We start from the raw sequence: 20,351 nt of genomic DNA, 5'->3' as shown, positions 1-20,351 counted from the left end.
GTTTAGCCTGGAGAAGAGGAGGCTCAGGGGAGACCTCATCACTCTCTACAACTCCCTGAAAGGAGGTTATAGCCAGATGGGTGTCAGTCTCTTCTCCCAGGCAGCTACCAGTAAGACAAGAGGGCACGATCTTAGGCTCTGCCAGGGGAGGTTTAGGTTGGATATTAGGAAGAAATTTTTTATAGAGAGAGTAATCAGACATTGGAATGGGCTGCCCAGGGAGGTGGTGGATATTTGTCGTCCCTGGAGGTTTTTAAGATGAGACTGGATGTGGCACTTAGTGCGATGGTCTAGTAACCACAGCGGTGTTGCATCAAGGGTTGGACTTGATGATCTCAGAGGTCTTTTCCAACCCGGTTGATTCTATGATTCTGTGATTCTGCTATTTGTCATCTTCTCCATAGTGGAGAAATCTCTGTCTGGCTAGATCTGAAAATTTAGGGCTTCTTTATCAAGTATCTTCCCTAAAACTAGCTTGCAAAATAAAGAAAATAACTCTATACATTTTGTTTCCAGTAAATTAAGTTAGTGGTAGTCAATCCCTTCCTGCGTTGAAAAGAGCAGTTTCGAGACAGAGGTAAATTCTGAGTACAGTTGGTTATATGAAAGCATTCTTCCTCTTTTCCTCTCCCAAGATATTTATTCTTTCTCTCAATCAAACTGAAGGTCAAAAACATCATCGGGAAGGACTTTATTAATTTTGGTGAATTTTGTAATAGGTGGTTTATTTAGTGTGTGTTAAAGTTGATTTCTGGGAAGTAAATGAATGAATAAATCCTGTTCCAGAAGAATTTTCCAGGATTCTCAGCACATATAATGGCACTTCCGTTATTGAGTACTTTTCACGGGTCTTGGCTGAGACAATCTGTGTGAGGTCATTGAAATACAAAGGCATTTTCTTTCCAGCTTTTAAATAATCACTTGGTTATAAATCCAACAATGGTTTTGCCTTTGAACTTCTGTGGCGGTCTTTGTTAGCATGTGGTTTGAAGGTCATAATTTATTTTCCAGATTGTCAATTTTATGATCAAAATAATGTAATCTTTTCTAAATTACACAAATGTTTGCAGAAGTCCCTACAGAGGCTTCTCTCTTTTCATCTCTTCCAAACTACAGGCTTAATACACTGAAACAACTCTTCACTGCTTCCCAAACTCTATTTCTGCACACAACGGCTGAAATCTTAGAACTTTCTGAGCTAAATCTGTAAGCTTTCACTGCAGTCACTCTTCTTCAAACTGACTATTCACTGTAGAGCATCTGGCCTTGCTAAAAATCAATCGTTTCCTTCTCAGAGCCTAACATTATCTAATTTTAATGACAGTTACACAAGTCCAAAACTGTAATATATATATATTCATTGATTCAGGTCAGAGTTGGCACTGAAATTAATTGATATTTTACACAGTTTTCCTCATAGAACAAAAGTGCGTGATATTTATTATTAATCTTATTTTCATTTGTTTGCTGAATTGTAATTTGGTTACAATGAAATGCTCAAGGACTAATGGATGACTAACCATTTAGTCCTTTCAAGATTACTCCACTATCGTGGTTTGTGATAGACTCCACATCCCTGTATTAGATGCACTGCTCAATTCAGCCTTTCACCCTCAGAAATTCTCTAGTTGACCTTTATTGGAATAACATTTCAGCTCTCAAGCAAGCACGGCATAAAACCTTCTTTACCAAATGCTAATGGAAGCTACTTATGATCACATTCTATCCTAAAAACTTGAGTTCATACTTCTTTAAAAAAAAATGACATTTCTGATTCATGGAATAATGCTATTAGAAAGATTTTAATCATGATAAAAATGGTTTCTTGTTAGCATTCACTTAAAAACAGGTTCTTAAAATTCCTTAAATACGTTGGTCCTGAAACTTGGTTTCCCAGTCTAAGAATGAGATGATGGTTCAGAAATCGCCTCTGATTTCTTACAGCTTTGTGTATACACCAAAGAAACAAGTTATCTGCATATTCTCCATTCACAGCAATGAGAACACTTTTCTGCAGGAATCTTCTCTCATATTTAGGGCACTCTTGATGTTAAAAAGAAAATAGTAGCAGCTGACAGCCATAGCCATTTCTAAGTTTCCTTCTTCCTTTTCATGGGTACAAAGAACTCCAAAAGATACTTCTGCCAAGCAGCTGAATGAATAATGCACATCCTCAGTGAGGACAAGGCCCAGCCACAGAGTGGGGGCCTTGGCTGGACACCAGGTGACCACCAAGTCACATTATTCCATGCAACCATTTTTACACTTTCCCTCTGGCTCAAGGGAAGATCCAGAGTAAAACCTGGTCTGGAACATCTCCTGGGTGATGGCACCCAGTTCTGGTTGGTTTCCTCACCTTGTGGACCATTCTCAGAGCACTTTTTTTGTGACGAAGATGGACTGCCTGTTGTGAAAGTCTTAAAGCACAGTCTACCCTAAGTGTACAGTCTTATCCTTCACCTTCAAGAAATTATGTTCCAGCTTAAACTCTACCAAAAATGTCCCCAGACTGTCCCATATTCACTCAAGTGGTTGGATATACAATTTACAATTCAGTGAGGGTCAGGGTACTCAAGCATTCCTATAAATTGTCTGAAAGGTTTGCTCTTAGCTTATCTTCTTTGTTGATGATTCACGGGAGGAAGAATTTCTTAAACACTGATTTCCAGCTGATTAACTTTGACTTTATCCTCTCCTAACCTGATATCTTCTAAAACTGTCTAAATTCTTGTTCCATCCCTTCCTTGGTGGAAGTGCTATTGCTTTCAGACAAAAAGAGTATCTGAGAATTAGCCCTTTTTAAATTTATTTTCAATTCCTCAATTTTAAAAAGGTCAGAAGGTCTGTGTGAGAATGGGATCATACTTAGTAGGAACCTTGAAGAAGCTTTTAAAAGTTGTAGCTCTTTTTTTTCATAGAAAAAATCACAGGGTAATATTTCAAAGTATTTTGGCAAGAAAAAGTCTCATCTTCATCAGTGAGTTCCCATATTCAGAAAACTACAGAATCATAGAATATACTGAGTTGGAAGGGACCCACAAGGATCATCAAGTCCAACTCCTGGCCCTGTGCAGGACACCCCAAGAGTCACACCATGTGCCATAGACTGTCATCCAAATGCTTCTTGAACTCTGTCGGGCTTGGTGCTGTGACCACTTCCCTGGGGAGCCTCTTCCAGCACCCAGTCACGCTCCAGGTGAAGAACCTTTCTCTAATGTCTAACCTAAGCCTCACCTGACACAACCCTCGGGTCCTGTCACTGTTCACCAGAGAGAAGAGATCAGTGTATGCCCCTCCTCTTCCACTCACGAGGAAGTGGTAGTCTCCTCTCAGTCTCCTCTTCTCCAGGCAGAACAGCCTCAGCCACTCCTCATAAAGCTTCCCCTCCAGATCCTTCACAATCCTCGTAGCCCTCCTTTGGACACTTTCTAATGGCTTAATGTCTATTATACGGTGGTTCCCAAAACTGCACACAATATTCAAGGTGAGGCTACACCAGGGTAGAGCAGAGCAGGACAATCCCCTCCCTTGACTGGCTGGCGATACTTTGCCTGATGCTTTCCAGGACGTGGTTGGCCCTCCTGGCTGCCAGGGCACTGCTCACTCCTATTCAACTTGCCATCCATCAGGAATCCCATATCCCTTTCCGTGGTACTGCTTTCCAGCCTCTCATTCCCTATACCCACAACTAGGATTGTCCTGTCCCTGATACAGAATTGCTATTGTAATGCCAAAAATCAGTGCACCTGGTTTTAAACTTTGGTGAGTTTGAATTTCTCCCTCAGTTTCTATGCATGCTAGAAAGACCAGGAGACTAGAAAAAAACCCCTAACTATGTCTCTGTCTAAGTAATTGCACATTGTATTTGTTACTTTTTTAGCTACGGAAGTTTATGTATTGGTGTTATCAAAGACTAGCCATGGTTTTTAATGGAACATATTGTATACTCCATGTAGCTCAGCATGGTGAGTGTCTGTCTCTGATCTTTAATACTTTTGTTTCTCACCCACCTAAGCAGAAAGAATACTGGGTCTCTGCCTTCTGTTTGGGACATTAGAGAAAAAGGCTCAGTGCACAGGATTGCGCCATCACTAGGAAAAGGCCTCAGGCTTTGCATTGATGTAACAGTGCTGGCCTCAGGACTTGCCTGGATTTGTCTAGGCTTGAGCTTTTTGTAGTTTTAGCAGTTGTGTACCTGTCAGATGACTATTGCCTAAACATGTTTTAGCTTTACATTAGCTGTGTGAAACTGCTGTGTAACATACACTGTTAACTAATGAACAGTGATCTCACACACAGATTATTCTGTGTAGAGTGAATTACCTATGGACCTTGAATAAAAATACAAGCACAAGCATGGCTGAGCAGCAGAGGCCCCAGGACCATAATCACACCCACTACGGGGGAGTGCAGCCTCATGGAAGCAGATGACACTGGGAACAGAAACCCAAGAATAAACCAGCACATTTTGTCTACACTTTTAATACTGTAATTAGACTAACAATAATTTTTTCTGTCCATGTATAAGGTGTGTACCAGTTCTGTCCATAACTAAATTGTCTTCCCCTCAACATTTCTTGAAAGCATACACAGTTAACTGAACAACATAAAAACAGTTTTTTAAAGAATGCTCCAAAATAATCTGAAAAGACTGAATCTGAATCAGAGTCTGTATAGATCAAATTTGAACAATATTTCTAAAAGAAATAAAACACACTACAGCAAAGGAAACTATGCACTGCCTTCCTGGAGAGCAAACCCATTGGTTTGTCCATACGAGGCAGAAAAATATAGATGTAGATATAGATATAACCTGTAGGAAAAGTATTATATATATAGACATAAGCTGTAAGAAAAAGAATATGATTAGAAAAAATCTATAAGGAGTTTATAGAATTACTTCTCTAATTACCTAAAACTTCTTTCATACAACTTTCTGTGAAATAACTATTAAAAACATATATAAATTCTGCAGGGTTTAATCAATTTTAAAGGCTGAGAAGTAATTTAGGCAAGTGAACACACAGTGACCTCACCCAGCTGAATAGGGAGGTACACTTGGGTTGCTCTCTCTCCTAAATCAAGATAAAGATATGGGATGCAGGCTGTTCAACTTTGCCTAAGCTCAGATCCCAGATGTATCACCCAGCATATGATAATGGAAAGTATCTGTATGCAACACTTAATTTCAGAAGCACATTCTCCACAAGGGAAATGCATGATGGAAAAGACCAGAGGTAGAAAGATCAGGAAGAAAAATAATTTCTTTTTAAACTTGATAAATAGCAACAATTGTGTTTACCTGCTTTTCATAACTGCTTTAGAAATCTCAAGACATTACATTGCAACACAACTAGGAAAACAAGATGAATGTTGGTATATTATATTAATATCTCATAAAAATAATTATTCAAGACTGAAACAAATAATTAAAAAATATTTAATCTCTCTTCTGTGCTCAATAGTTTTATAAATCTCATTGTGCTTCCTTCCTGAATATGGAAAATAGGGTAATTCTATTCAATTCAGGATAAAGTGGATGAATTAAATAAATCCTCAGCTGATTCTTTTCCTATTCCTTCCTGTCCACGTGTTTAAACAGAGGCCAGTTTGAGATCTTCTACTTCCTCTCCAGCTTCCACATGTTCCACTGGAAGTTTTACCAGTGCTGTTTCAGTGATTTCATTTCACAGTGCTCAGTGATTCAAAGCAAACAGGGCTCTGTGATCCTTCTGTCAAAAGACCTGTCTGAGTTTAGAGAACAAGGTATTTCAAACAGAAGTGAGGTTTCAGATTCAATAGGTTCTAAGTTCGCCTTTTTAAAAGGTGCTGTTTCACATATTGCAGAGCTCTGCCCAGGCAGGTGTAACTGGAGTGAGGCTGCCCCAGGTTCACTGTTGCTGCTAGGCAACAAATATCACATCTTGTATTTATAATTTTAGACTATGATTCTTACTTAGGCAGATTACAGGCTTGCAGAGAAGTGTCTGAAATCAATAATAGGTATTCCGAAGTGTGATTATTATTTGAATGCTAATGACGCTTTATGATGCATAAACTTTACTGTAAAACAAAAGCTGACAACTATTGGACAAATTTCTAGTATCTGCATACTTTATAAGCACAAAACTTGTATGCCAGTAGTTTCATTTAATTGAAAATTCTGCTATTTTCATACTGATTGCAGAATTATGTACTGTGGAAAACATTGCTTCCTAGATAATAGAAATATTAACTGAGTACACAGCAGCATAGTATAATAAATATAAGCATTTAATAGAATACAAAGTCAAATATAAAGGCATTTCAGTTTGTGATGAATCACTTTATTTGTGTACAGTGTACTCATGCAAATTATATTCAAGAAAAGTAATATAAAGATGTATCAGATCACTACTTGTTTATTTGGACAGTACCAGGATATTACGTTCAAACATCCTAGATCACTTTTGGCAGCTCCGAATAATTCTGCTCCTTAGAGTATTTTGTAATTGCAGTATCTCCTGGCTGCTGTGTCAGCAGTGTCATTTTTTTACTTCTTCCCTGTCTGTTTTCAAGCTTTCAACCATGCCAGAAGGTATGGTTTGAAATAGCCCTTTCAAGTTGCCACATGCACATTCATTTTATCTTCTCATGTAATCCCTGAAGCCTGTAATATAAAATTGCTCCTAGCCTGATCATCACTACTTTTAGCCATTTACCTTGAACGATAACTGCCTCTTATTCAAACACATTTTTTTTTGGCATTTTTTCTTCCTTTACCTGTAATCATGTGTTTAGTTTATTATTTGCACTTAAAGTTCTCTGAATCAAGCACTGACTTTGTTCAGCACATAACAGCAGATTGTTTACAGAGTACAAAAAATGCAGATAAATACTTCCAATACTTCCAATACTTCCATATTTTGCTGTGTTTTGTTTTGCAATTTTATGTTACAGTATTATTACAATGCCAATTACTTTTCTATTGTCTTCTCTTTTAGAAGCAACAGTTTAAATTTGTAACTTTCTGGAAGATAAGCATAGACATAATAGTCATATAAGGTGAAAATTTGGCCATCTTGAAACAAATGGTCATATTCCTACTGGATTTCTAGGATTAAAGGGAAGTGAAAAAAACCCATAGCCCTTTTTTTGATGCAACCTGGAAGATACACAAGGTGAGAAAATCTGACTCATATTATGCTATCTAGGACCTAGTAAGAATGCTCTCCAAACCCAGGTTACCCACATTTGACTTGCTATGGTACAGTATGACCAATGGCAGCCAGGTAGAGGTGAGAGAATCCATCTTCTCTGTGCTACAATGCACTAGGAGTCAGATAAAGGGCAGCATAAAAGCACAGATTTCTAAAAAACTCCACACAGAAGCCCACAAACTAGATTTCAGAACAAACTTTTTATGTGATGAAAAAAAAAAAAAGCAACCATGGAATCATAGGATAGTTTGGGTTGGAAGGGACCTTTAAAGGCCATCTAGTCCAATGCCCCAGCAATGAGCTGGGACATCAAATAAATCAGGTTGCTCAACAGTGACTACAAATCTGTGTGTCACAGAGGAGGTGCCATACCACTCATAACCAAACTCTGCAGAACTGGCACTCGTACACCAAAAGTGATTCTGGCTCCAGCATGAAAAGAAGGGAGTTTTGTGATCATTAGTTCCCCAAATGTACATTCGTTATATTTCCACAAAACTGCCTAACTCACCAATTTCTTCTCTCAGGGACAGAAATATGAGCAAGCAACACCATAGCCTTGAGTGAAATCACCCCACTGAACTACATTTGTGAAGTACTATTATCTCTTCTGAAAAAGTATGCACTGCACTTTCAGAATAACTTGAAGACCACCTCAGGTTGGAGAACATTCCTTTTTAAGAACTGATCCTGTTCAAGGAAAGTTCAGGTCCCTGTCATAGGGCCTTGGTTGCTTTTTGCCAGAACACATACCTTCATTTGCATAAAATTAACACCAAAGGCCCTGCTACTTTGTAACTTTTATAACTGGCACCCACCTGGTGAACAATCTCATGCTGATTATTCAAACAATGTTTTATAGGGTTTCTCCTATCCCACAGTGGAAGACCAGAACCAAAAGCAGCAGAACACTATCTGAAAGCTCCCAAGGACAATTTCTTTTCAAATGACACCAAGTTGCAAACAGAAATTTCCTCTATATTTATTGAATTTATTTTTATTTAAATGAAAACATTTTCTATAAACAATAGTAGATTGGGTCTTTCTCTTGCATGTTACCAGACAACTCTATCAATCTATGTCTGTTCACTTTATGATAGAAAGCCTATTCAGTTATTCTGCCTCTTGTTCAATTTGCTACACTTGCTCCACTCTCAAAATCTGATCTCAAGTGAATGGGATCTTCAGAAGAATGCCATTTTATGCACTAGTTTAATTACTTTTAACTTTAGTTTCTGACTGATTCATACTTTAGCACACTAGACACTTCAATTCTGGAGAAAGAAATCCCATTTGAAATTTTTATTTACGTAGATAAGTATAGGAAAAAATTGATATTCACAGTTCTGAATAGGAAAAAAAACAAAGAAAAGCAATATTGTTTCAACAACTGTATACAGATTTACCACACAGTTTCAAAACCTGAGCAAAACCTTACTTCAGAAAATTACTTTGGATATAAAACACTGAAAAAGAGCAAGATTGAGATCTCCTGCCAAAAAAAAGTGAGTACATCAGCTGTAGTCCAATCAGTAGAAACTCTAATAATCAAACTGTCAAATTTGAACAATAAGGAACACTTTATTTTAGGAGCTGTTCCTCATAACCAGATTTAATCAAGCCTTCTCTCTATTTGCATAATTTTTTCAAAGAAATAGGGATAATGCTTTGCCATTTTCAATCTTTTTTCCTACGTTAAGAATATGTCTCTATAAAGTACTAAATAGGAAATTTTGTCTTCAGGAAAGCATAAAAATTCTTTGAAAGCTTGGCCTTACTGGCAAAATTAGAGACTTTCTTCTGAGCCAATGGGAATATCCTTACTTTCATGAACTGTGTTTAGTGAGTGGAACTCAAATCCTTAGCCAAAAGCTGTAATAGTGCACAAAACTATCATGCTTTGGGATATATCTCCCACTTTTTCTGTTACATGCTATTTTAGGCAGAAATGGCTAGCTGTTCTGTTGTGCCTCCTTGTCTCCTCTGCCTGACTTCTTTGCACATTCTGATGCAAACCTGCAAAAGAAAGACGAACATCCCCATGTAACACCTCTTTCCAGTTGTCCTGGTGCCTTGGTGACTTTCTGTTGAAGTTCATGTGTTGAGGACACAGCATGTAACAAGATCAAACTCAAAACAGGCTGAAAGACAGATTATGAAAAGGCTAAGAGGACTTACTGGTACGTGGTGGGACTGACATTGATGCGGCGTGGGTGACTTCCTGACTCGAACTTGCTTGCAAGGGTGACATTGTTCCCAAAGAGGCAATAGCGTGGCATTCTTACGCCAACGACACCGGCCAGCACTGAACCTGAGTGAATGCCTATCCTCATCTGGAAAAAACAGGAGATCCATGTCAGTCTGTTTCTCCTGTGCTGCCCACAGTTATGTCATTAGCACTTATTTATAAGCCAGTAACAGTAACGCTTAAAATTAATAATAAACCAAAGAAGAAAGAGTGAAGTGGAAGAAAACAGATTCTTCTATTCCTCTACCTTAAATCAGATGCAGTTAAAAGAAAAAAGAACGAAAACATGGTTATCTTTTTACTAAAATTATTTTCTTCTTCTGTGCGCATTTGCTGGAGACTATGACAGCCAAAACAGGAATCGTGAACAGAACAGGATGGGATCATCCAGAGTTACTGCAATATCAGACATCTAATTACACAAATAAAACATTACTGAGGGTTATTTTCACCACCACTTCTAACACAGGCTTTAAAGTAAGACCCAATTTTTCTCAAACTGGTAGAAAGAGTAGTAAAATGGAGTGAACGAATAAGGTACTTTTATCTTCGTATTTTTCTTCCAAACTCTTCAAGGTCTAAGGTCTTTCTCACTTCATCAGACAGATATTGCAATGGTGAGAATGCTGAAGATTGAGGCATCGATGATTTTTAAAGTAATTGTATCCTCCTCAAAATAAGAAGGAATAAATCCCCAGCAAACTAAAAACCCCCGTGTGATTATTCTAGTAATCATCCCCTGCAACTGTCTGAGATATGGCAATTACATTGATCTGTAAAGCCCAGAGTCACCATCCAAGTTTCTTTCAGAGTGAATAAACAGAGATTTATTCTGCATACATTTTAGCTACCAATTGTGTTTGCTAAGAAAATATTTTTTACAGATAGAAGGGTCTTTTTCTCTTGTTAACTTTATAATGTTAAAAAAATGAAAAGAAGATATTTCTATCTTCTGAGGATACTCTCACTCACAGCAACTGGATTGCTGTAAAACACATAATGTGAAAAAAATAAATAACAGCTACTAAAACAGAGAGTCTGATGGGGTATGAATTAGTTACCCCTTTTTAATGTGAACAAAATACCAGCATTTTATAACATTGGTGTTAGTGAAGTTCTACGAACATGTAGGACCCCACATTATTTCACTGACTATGTTTCTTCCCATGTGGCCAAGACTTTTACCATACAGCTAAACATTTTTAATTTTGTTCCTCTCTTATATGTCACAGACAATGGATATACAATTATTTCTGCTATACGCTAAGCTAATAATATCTCTATACACTAAGCCCATGCATAAACTAAGAACGTGTTCTGCATTCAATGCGATACTACTTACAACATTCTCACAGGCAACATAAAACCTTCAATCTTCATCATAATGTTGTTAATTACAGACTAGGTTGTTCGGTGGGGTTTTTTTCCTTCTTTTTCTTTCTTTCTTCCTTTTTTTTTTTTAAGGCTGTGAATAAGCAGCATTTGATTTAACTGAACTTTCAAACCTTTACTATGGTAAATGAGCAAACAGTCCTTCTCAATATATGTGAGGTCAGTACTTGCCCTCATGTGGTGGGGAAAGAAGTTTTCCCCCTGGAATTAAAAAAAATAGTAACCCCTGAGGGGGTGGTGTCCCTTGGGGTTGAGCCAATGAGCGCTCCTGCAAAATATAAACATATCACAAGCAGACCAGAAAAGAAGGATGTTGTAGTTGTTGGAGAGAGGTGGCCATGTTGTAAGGCCACGAGGAGAAGGGGCCCAGAGCCCCACTGGGGGCTGGGCCCCCCCCAGCCCTGGCTGGGGGGCTGTAGAAACTTGGAACAGTGTTAGACTGGGCCAAGTACTTGTAGCTAGAAAGCTGAAGGAGTTTTTCTCCACTGTGAGTGGGCAGCAGGAGATACTGAAAAGCAGCGGCAGAGCAGCAGTGTACGGAGAGACCGTGGCAGAGAGCCAGAAAGAGGTAAGATGCAGCAGAGACAGCCTGCGGCCAAGCAGGAAGACATAGAGATCTCTAATGGAGAGAAACAGAGCAGGACTAAGCTCTACAGAGAGAGAGAGTTTGGGGTAAGAACGGAAACAAACCCCCCAAACCCCTCTGAGACCTCCTAGAGAGGAGGAGGAGATGGACTCCTATTTGAGAGGAGTCTTGGAGTGCAGCATGCACCGGAGAGAGAGGAGCTGAGAAGCTCAAGACGTCCCAGAGCTGGACCGGGACAGCCAGACGGAGTGCAGAGAGGGTGACCTTGTCCCCCCCTGCTGCTGCTGCTGCCAAGCTGACAGTTATGAGACAGAGCACAGGAGCTCTGGTAGAACTCTTGAGGCAAAGGCTTTTCAACTGAAAGCTGCCCGAGACGTTCTGACTCAGAGGTGAATCCCCTGAGGAAAGGGACCGTCACGAAGACCCCTGCACTTCGTGATATGATGTGGTGAGGCGAACCTTTGTCCTGGTTACCGCAGTCCACAGGAGAGAGAGAGACCTTCAATTGGAGCTGAAGGGCTGAGAGGGGGAGAGGAGACCCCTTGTGTGTACTGGAAAGAGATCCAGCTATAACAATCCAGCTACAGCTGCTGCATGGAAGAAGAGAGGCTGCTGCCCTGAGAGAGGAAAGAATCTTTCCTTTTCCCTTCTGGACTTTTATTGAAGGGAGAAGAGATTGATCCATTGTAAATACTGATTTATGATAGGAGAGATAGTTAAGATTATGTATATGATGTATTATAATATTTATTTGTACAGCGATTGTAATATAATTCCCTTTCCCCCCATATTGAGTCTTGTGTAGTGTCTGGAAAACCCGTCTCACACTGGGTTGAGATGTGGGAGGGGGGCTTGAACTCAAGAATTAAATTTTAGGGGTCTCAAACCAGGACACCTCAGCAGAAAGTCTTGCTCACATAACACAAGTATGCTCTCAACTTTCAATAAATAATAAAGAACCTGTTTACAATGCCTTTTTCCTGTGAGATGGCAGACAGATTAGTTATTTTGCACACAATTTTAAGAACAGAGCTAATGATACCTATTTGTTCCACTGCTACTCTGCACATTTATTTAAAAATCACAAATAAACCACTTACTGTGACTTCTTCTAGGGCACACTCAAACACATGTGAAGGCCAGATTAAAACTATGAAAAAGTACTAGGTTTGTTTTAGTATACATTAGAGTGGAAAGAAAATTGGACAGCAAAACATGTACTAAAAAATAAAATTTACTTTTGCAGTATATGCAGTGAAAGCTAAAGTTGTTTTTGGTTGTTTTTTTTACTTTCATTCTCAAAGTGTTTCCCTTTACATGGCCACTTAGTTTTTTATCGTTCAGTGCTTCAGTGACAGAGGACTTCCAAAGGGTTTCCAAGTCCATCAGGATTTTCAAATTCTCAGTAGCAAAACTTTAGTCACTCTTGAAGAACACAAACCCTACTCACACAGTAAATGCTTCCAAGATCTTTTCTCATGATTGTTTCAAAAAGACACTGGGAAAATAAATGGCCTTTGTGGTTATCACTTTTCTGCTCTGAAAGTGCCAAGGAAACCAGATATTACACAATCAGACTTGCTGAAAAAAATTCAAACTGATACATCACTTAATATAAAACATTTTCCTTTGCAAAGTTAGGTAAATGAAGCTAAACCTATGCCAACTTTCATGGAAAAACTGCGTCGGGGAACACAAATACATGGACATTCAAAATTTCCCTCAGGAATACCCAAGTTAGATCTTCTGTGAACTGCTTGAATTTCAGAAGGGATGAGAAAAAGAAAGGAAACAGCTTTTTATGTAATATAATGTGTTTCTAAAGAGATTTTAAAAACTCTTGGTTTGAGTGAGTACATAACATTTTGTCTTCTATAGTATCTTCAGAGATTTTTAAAAAACATGTTCGTACAATAAAGAAAGTAGATATTCTCACAAACACAGGTTAAACTACACAGAGCAACTGATGAGAGTGCCAGAACCTGACGTTTTCATTGGGTGCAAGACAGTTCACATACATTTTTTCATCAAACCATAGAGATAACTGCCTGATACAAGACAAAATTATACCAAGAGTGGCTTAAAATAAAACTCCACTTCTGCTTCATTATATGGTTCTCTATAAGAAAAGAGTCTGCAACACTGATGCTACTGCTGTGAAGTATTCTTTATACTGAGAATAACCATTATATTGGTCATATACTACTTTTTAGCAAAATATGTTTTCATAAAATTTTCTTTTCCAGGTTTGATTTTGTCTGCAGATGCATTGTTGTCTTTTTCCTCATTGAGTTGATAAGTGTTGTGTTAACAGTTTAAGGCTCTTTTTTACAAAGGAAGAAAATGTGCGATCAAACTATTAGCAACAAGACACTTATTGAGGCACATCAGCCTTTCACATTACCTTTGTAGGAAAAGAAAATCTGCCTGGAGTATATAACTTACAACAATAATAACAGTTATACGTGTATAGTTATAGATCCCAAGCAATATCGAACATGCAGCCCTTACCAGTGCTTTCCCAGGACATTTACCATTAAACATTAGTAATAGCATATAAAGCATAAATTAGGTGACAACACCAGGATGCATTATTTGTCTGTAATAACTTTATTCCTTTTAATGTATGTGTAGTATACATTTTATATATATATATATAAATTATGTTATACTTAAATTGAGCATTTTTAATAAAATTCATGCTTTTCATTTGTACCAACTGCTCCTTTATATGTCGCTAATTATTGAGCTAGTGATAAAAGGATTTGGCTAATGATAAAAAGGCAGCATGTAACTGAAATTGAAAGTTCAGAGGCATTATGCATGCAAATAGAAATACAACTCTTTGGAAACTATCACAAAGAGAAGACAACCATGAATAAAAACAACCAGTAAGTAACAGTCCCCCAACAGTTAAGGAACAGTGAAGTGACAAGGCAAAAGATATTTCTAGAACAGAATACTGGAAGGCACAATGGTGAATGAAACATGAACAGGTGTGAAAAAGAGCAAGACACCTGTGAGAGATCTTTTAGATAAAGAGGAACAACTTGAATTGGGTGCATTGGAAAGATTTAGAATGAAAAATGAGAAAAAAAGATTAACAAATCTGACCTTTGCAAGAACTGTGGTAATAGTGAGGTGGAGAAAAGCTGATATGTCAGAGTCACAAAAGAAAAGCAAAGTGCATTGATCAGCGTAGGATGGGAGGAAACACATAGCTATGTGGAAAGCAAAAGAACCTACCAAAACTTGTAAGGAAGAAGTAGCAGTATTTGGATATTGCTTACAGGATAAGGCACAGAGAGCAGAAATGACTAATACCTGAGTGACAGCAAGGATAGTGGTTTTGTTTAACAGTGATAAAGAACCATGGAATCACACAGAATGACAGATCTGCTGAGTTGGAAGGGACCCACTAGCATCACTGAGTCCAACTCTTAGCCCTGCACAGGACTATCATCAAGAGTCACATCACGTGCCTGAGAGTATCATCCAACACTTCTTGAACTCTGTTAGGCTTAGTGCTGTGACCACTTCCCTGGGGAGCCTAAAAGATAAGGAGCACTAAAACTATGGCCATCATCTAACAGGGAAATGAGCCAGCAGTGGTATCAATGAGAGCTGATAGTCCAGACTAGACTGTGAGAGAAAAGTCAACAAACAGGAACAGAGATGAACAACACAAAAATATTTGTTCTTTTTCTGAACTGAACATTCTGTTCCTGTTTTTTTTCTGATATACTGAATCTTAGAAGAGTTGTATGTTACCCCTTTACACCTCCTCATTGCCAAATAATGATTTTCCTCTTTTATATCTAAAAAAGCTGGGATTTTTGTTTTGTTTAGCTTTGGGGTTTTTTTATCTGATACACCATTTCAATTACTTTCAATAACCTGAATGCCTTCTTAGGCACCACAGTGAAAACTGCACTCTTCCATCACTGTTCCAAGTTAGATGAGAGTAAATGCCACACTGAAAATTTGCAGTCCATCTACACTCACTTTACGGTTAAGAGACAAGAATATTTTAATAGCAGTAAAGGAAGACATTGGCATGTCTGAAGTAAATTTCCTAATTGCTTGTTTATTTCTTAATAGATTTTTCTGTTAATTAGTGCACTCACAATAAAAAAATTGAGGAATTTTCTTTATGTTTAAAGATCTTGAACTTTTTTGAATCCCTATCGAAAATGCATTCTCCTTCCCTCTCCTCATTTCCCCATATAATTTTCAAGGCAAAAATTAAAATGCAAGTGGAAAGACACCCTTCTACAATCTGATCAGTAGCACTTGTCTACTCAAGAACTTTTATAAAACCTCCTCAAATCTGAAAGTTTTTTACCAATATGTCTGCATGTTGATAATCGATAGAAGACGTTAAAAACCTTACTTCCAGTCAGTCAAAACTGAGACATTGCATTACAAGACTTAAAAATACTTCCTTTATTAATTAGACCACAGAACAATGATTCAAGCTGTAATGATTCCTGAAAGGAAAATTAACTGGTTTTTTAATTATTCCTCAAGCTTCTTAAGTACACGGTGTTGTGTAAAAGTATCTGCAGTCTTTGTTAAGAGATTACAAATCTATTTTAAAAAGCGTGACCTGTGCCTAATTCAGAAGAAGAGAAAAAAGACTAGTAGGCAACAGCATGATGAATTGCATAAGGGTGTGACTGAAGAATGATTTCTGAGTTGAAAAGTCTCTTGTGGACAGCATTGAAAGGCAGAGTAGGAAAAAGAAGAGCTAGTGGGTACCTTTCTTTTTTGTCTGCCAGTGAAGAGTAATTGATATCAAAATATGTAAGCAGACTTTCCAATTCAAACCAAAGGTTAACATGTAAGCTGTCTTCTGATAAGCACAGGGCAAAAATACATGCTGATTTCCAAAATTCTCTCTCTGCAACCAGCAATTTTTAGTTCAGGGATTTCCTGAGCCAAAAGAAATTCTTTTTGTAAAGAAAAGGTGTTCGTTTTCACAGTTCCTCCTCAAATATGAACTATGATAACATTTCAGCACACATTGTTTCTTCCCACCACACACATGGACAGAAGGACCTTAATAAACAGTTCTCACACTCTGAAAACATACTTCCATGCTAGAAAAAGAAGTCTCAGATTGCCTTACAGGTTAACTGCACCCAGAAGGACACAAAATCCATTTTCACAGAATTGTCTGCCTTACGCAGACACAGATGAAAGAGCAAGGGCAGGCTGGGAAGTAGGTGACACAGTCTGGAAAGCTGCCACAGGCAGAAGTGATCCCCCACTCCGCAAGCCTGGAGCTCTCCAAGCCTCAATAATGTGATGGACTGACAGCCGCTCAAGGCTTTGTGCTGAGCTGGTGGAAGAGCTGAGAGCTGGTGCAGGGCAGTAGCTGTATGAAAATAGTTCCAGGCACACAGATGTCCCAAGCCAGCAAAGCATTTAAGTACAATAGGAACCTGGATCAGGACTTCTGATGTCAGTTTTAATAATGTACATGGATATCTGTACAGTTGTATTTCTCAGAAAAAAGCACTCCTAACTTTCTGCCCTAACATACTAAGTGATACTCTGTGTTTCAGTATATACCTTTCCCCTTCTGTCCTTGCAGTGTCCTTTAGAAAGGAAAAAGTCACCTCTTCCAGTGTCTTAGCTATTAGTCCATGATGCGCTGCCAGATCCTTTCAAACCGAACGTGCCAAATTCTGTAAGATGTTTTCTGCTCTAGTATTTTCTAGCAGCTTCTACAACAGTGTTATCTCTAAATCTCAACATATGCCTTACACAGGGACATTTACTTGTGAAATATATTAATGTAAAATAGACTGTACATAGTTCAGAGGTCTAAAATCAGGGCCACACACTGGTGAGTCAATGTGCCTTTCTGCTCCTTCAAAGAACAGGACTGACAGCTATGTCCTGACATATGCTTTAGTGTGTGGGTTATCTGTATTCTTAGATAGATTTATAAATATCACAGTGTCTTTCTGGAAAGGGACATATGACAGTATAGCTCACTACAGAATTGTTGCCAAGGAACAGACCTGCTCAGAGAAAAATTTAGATCACTTGAATTTCAGAAGGTGTTCTATAGAACTAAACTACAGGATATATTTTCCCCCTATTTGAAAAACATTTGGAAAAATGAACATTTAACTGTTTTCTAATGAGAGTTTCCTAGATTCCTTACTCATATAATTATTCAACCCATCTGAAGCAAAAGACACAGCAAATTTTACAAGGACAATGAAAAATAAAATAATGAACTAATAAATATTGAATGCCTTGGGATCAATAAATCTATCTTAAACAGTTACTGGGTAAAGCAATCATGTGGTTTGTGTAAAAGACATACAATTAAATTATAACCAACGTGACACACATTACATATGTCCCTGTACTACTGTCTTGGCATACAATCATTTCTACTGAATGTGGAAAAAGGAGCTATGAAGCATTTCATATCTACATAAAGAAGTTCTAGTCTTGAAGGATGAAATTCTTTTTCTCTTTCCCTTAAGTTCTTCCACTATGATCTAAGTTAGCCATGCTTCGAATAGTGGTTGAATTAGCTGACCTCCAGAGGTTCCTTTTATTTCATGATTCTATATTTCATACCCTATGATGAAAAATTACACACCTGCAAGTCTTCATCATCAGTATGAGGTAAAATTAAATTACGTGAAAATCAAAAACAAAGACTAGTTGCTGGGGCTCCTTAGTTCTAGCATCAAAGGAAAAGTTTATATTGGGGTAAAGTTTTTTGAGCCAAATTCTGTCATGGAGCACCATGTCAGTTCACTATGGTACTGTGCAGGGTCTAAGTTAGAAGAGGATTTGGGTCATCTGTAAGAAAACATCTGACCTGAACTTATTTACTGGGGGGGTGTGGGTGCGGGTGTGAGTGTTACATGATGTCAATGAGAATATTTAGAGTTGCTAAACAAGAATAAGACCTATATCTTTCCCCTAAATTCAAATGAAGAAACATTAAAGTTATTGTTCATAAGCTGCTTCTAACTCACCAATAAACCATTGCATTTCACTTCTGAGGGAGCATTTAATCAAAAACACTTTTTATTGTTTTCTTTAAATAGTAATTTCCACAGTAAGAATTTAATTACTATATGAACCCGTGTGTTCAGGCACTTAAAAAAGAGCTAATCATTCACACAAGCCCACATAGCAGTGGAGGATTTTTCCCAGCCTCCTCTCCACTGACACTCAAAAAAGAAAAAAAATCATCGGAAAGTTCTCTTTGATCCCTAGTGTAGGAGGACATCTTTGTCTCACAGTGCCATCATATGACACATACTGAATGGATTGGGTGATACTTTAACAAGGATAAATGACACATGCTCAAAATATTTGAAAGAACAAAAAAACTGTATTAAAAAAAATAAATTTGACCTAAGGGTTTTAACCTTAACAAACAAACTTTGATACTTTTGCTTATTTAGTAATTTGAGGTAGATTTCACCTAATTTCAACCACCTAGAAGTTATCCTGCTCATTTAAGTTAGATTTCTAGACTCCTGCTAAACCAAGGAGGTAAATAACCTCAAGGCTGCAACTCTTCACATTCTAAAATTGGTAACTAAGAGAGGTTGAATCAATCATCCTGAAGCTGCCTAACTTTCCTGGTTGGACAGATAGGGACATTTAATGGTAAGTTCAGCTTGGACATGTTGTGCACAGACAGCTAAAGAAAGGTGAGATGAAGCCAACTCCCACACCGGCAAAGTTGACACATTTTCATCTTCTTTGCTTAAAATGAGCTACACTCCTGTGTGTAAATCGTCAGAGAAACAGGTGTTGATGGATAGGATCCCATCAGAAGATCACTCTGTTTGTAGAACTGCAGAAATTTCTTCATGTATCTTAACATAATGATCTTTAAATCTAGCCTGCAATCTTTTTAACTGTAAAATGAAATGACCTTTCAATGGAAAAGTCATGCTTCATCTTTTGATCATACTGTGTGCTTTTATGCATAGATGAAAGTCAGGTTTTTCAGCTTTGGGAAGAGCTTGAAACTAATCAACAAGTATCTGCTACATAGCAGCTTTAAAATATAAACACTGACCTATAAGAATCTTACAGATTTACTACTAGAAGTAACCTTATCTAGCCTATGTACAATAACGATCAAGATTCTTCCCAAAGTTTCTACACTATCAATGAGACCTAAATTGTTGCCTATGCCATTTAAACATCTGCCACTTCAAGATGTTTTAATACCTTTTGCACAAAGAGGAGATACATTTTAAGTGTGTAGTTTCTACTGGATCCCCCAGCTTCTCGCAATCAGCACCAAAGCAAACACAATCAAGATTAAAAAATTATTGAATTACCTCCTCCATATAGACACTGTAGACATGACCAAAAAAAAAAAAAAGAATCAATTGATGAGGTTTTGCATATATACCTGTTATTAGGTTGGGAAAAGTGGAGAGACTAGTTCCTTTAGCACCTCTCAATGTAACAAACAATATACCCAATTAAGTTGTTCAAAAAACAACTGGACATGGCAGTGAGGGCTATGGTCTAGTTGACAACGTAGTGATTGGTCAGGTTGGTTGGACTTGATCTCAGAGGTCTTTTCTAACCTAATAGATTCTGTATGATTCCGTGACTCTGTGATATAGACAAATACCAGAAACAAGTCAACATATGCCCTCTTTTGAAATAGAGTAAATCAAGGAATGACCACATGGAAAGATAAAAGGCTAAGAAAATCCCAAGCTATGCATAAAGAATGTTAAGTGTTACAGGTTATAATAGCTAAAAAATAGTTTGCTTCCTTGTGAAGACACTTAGAGCACTGCTACCACCATAGAGACTTGAATACTAGATGTGCAGCATGATCACTCTTCCTCATGCTCAGCTAAAGGATAAATTAGTTTGTAAAATATTGAAAGTTCCCACATGACATCTG

General features: G+C 37.8%; 1 protein-coding gene across 1 annotated transcript in view; it reads right to left on the bottom strand.

Annotated features, from left to right (window-relative positions):
* GUCY1A2 (guanylate cyclase 1 soluble subunit alpha 2) overlaps positions 1-20,351 on the bottom strand; it is a 150,888-nt gene that overhangs the window by 19,035 nt on the left and 111,502 nt on the right. Inside the window, exon 7 of the mRNA XM_051779821.1 lies at positions 9,378-9,532. Within this exon, the coding sequence (XP_051635781.1) occupies positions 9,378-9,532 (155 nt within the window). The remainder of the gene's footprint in view (positions 1-9,377; positions 9,533-20,351) is intronic.

Source organism: Manacus candei, unplaced genomic scaffold (assembly GCF_025592945.1).
Source record: "Manacus candei isolate 608988 ecotype Guabito, Panama unplaced genomic scaffold, ASM2559294v1 h1tg000014l, whole genome shotgun sequence".
Taxonomy (NCBI): Eukaryota; Metazoa; Chordata; class Aves; order Passeriformes; family Pipridae; genus Manacus; species Manacus candei.
Note: the sequence above shows the minus strand (reverse complement) of the source record. Positions and strands in the feature narration are given on the sequence as shown.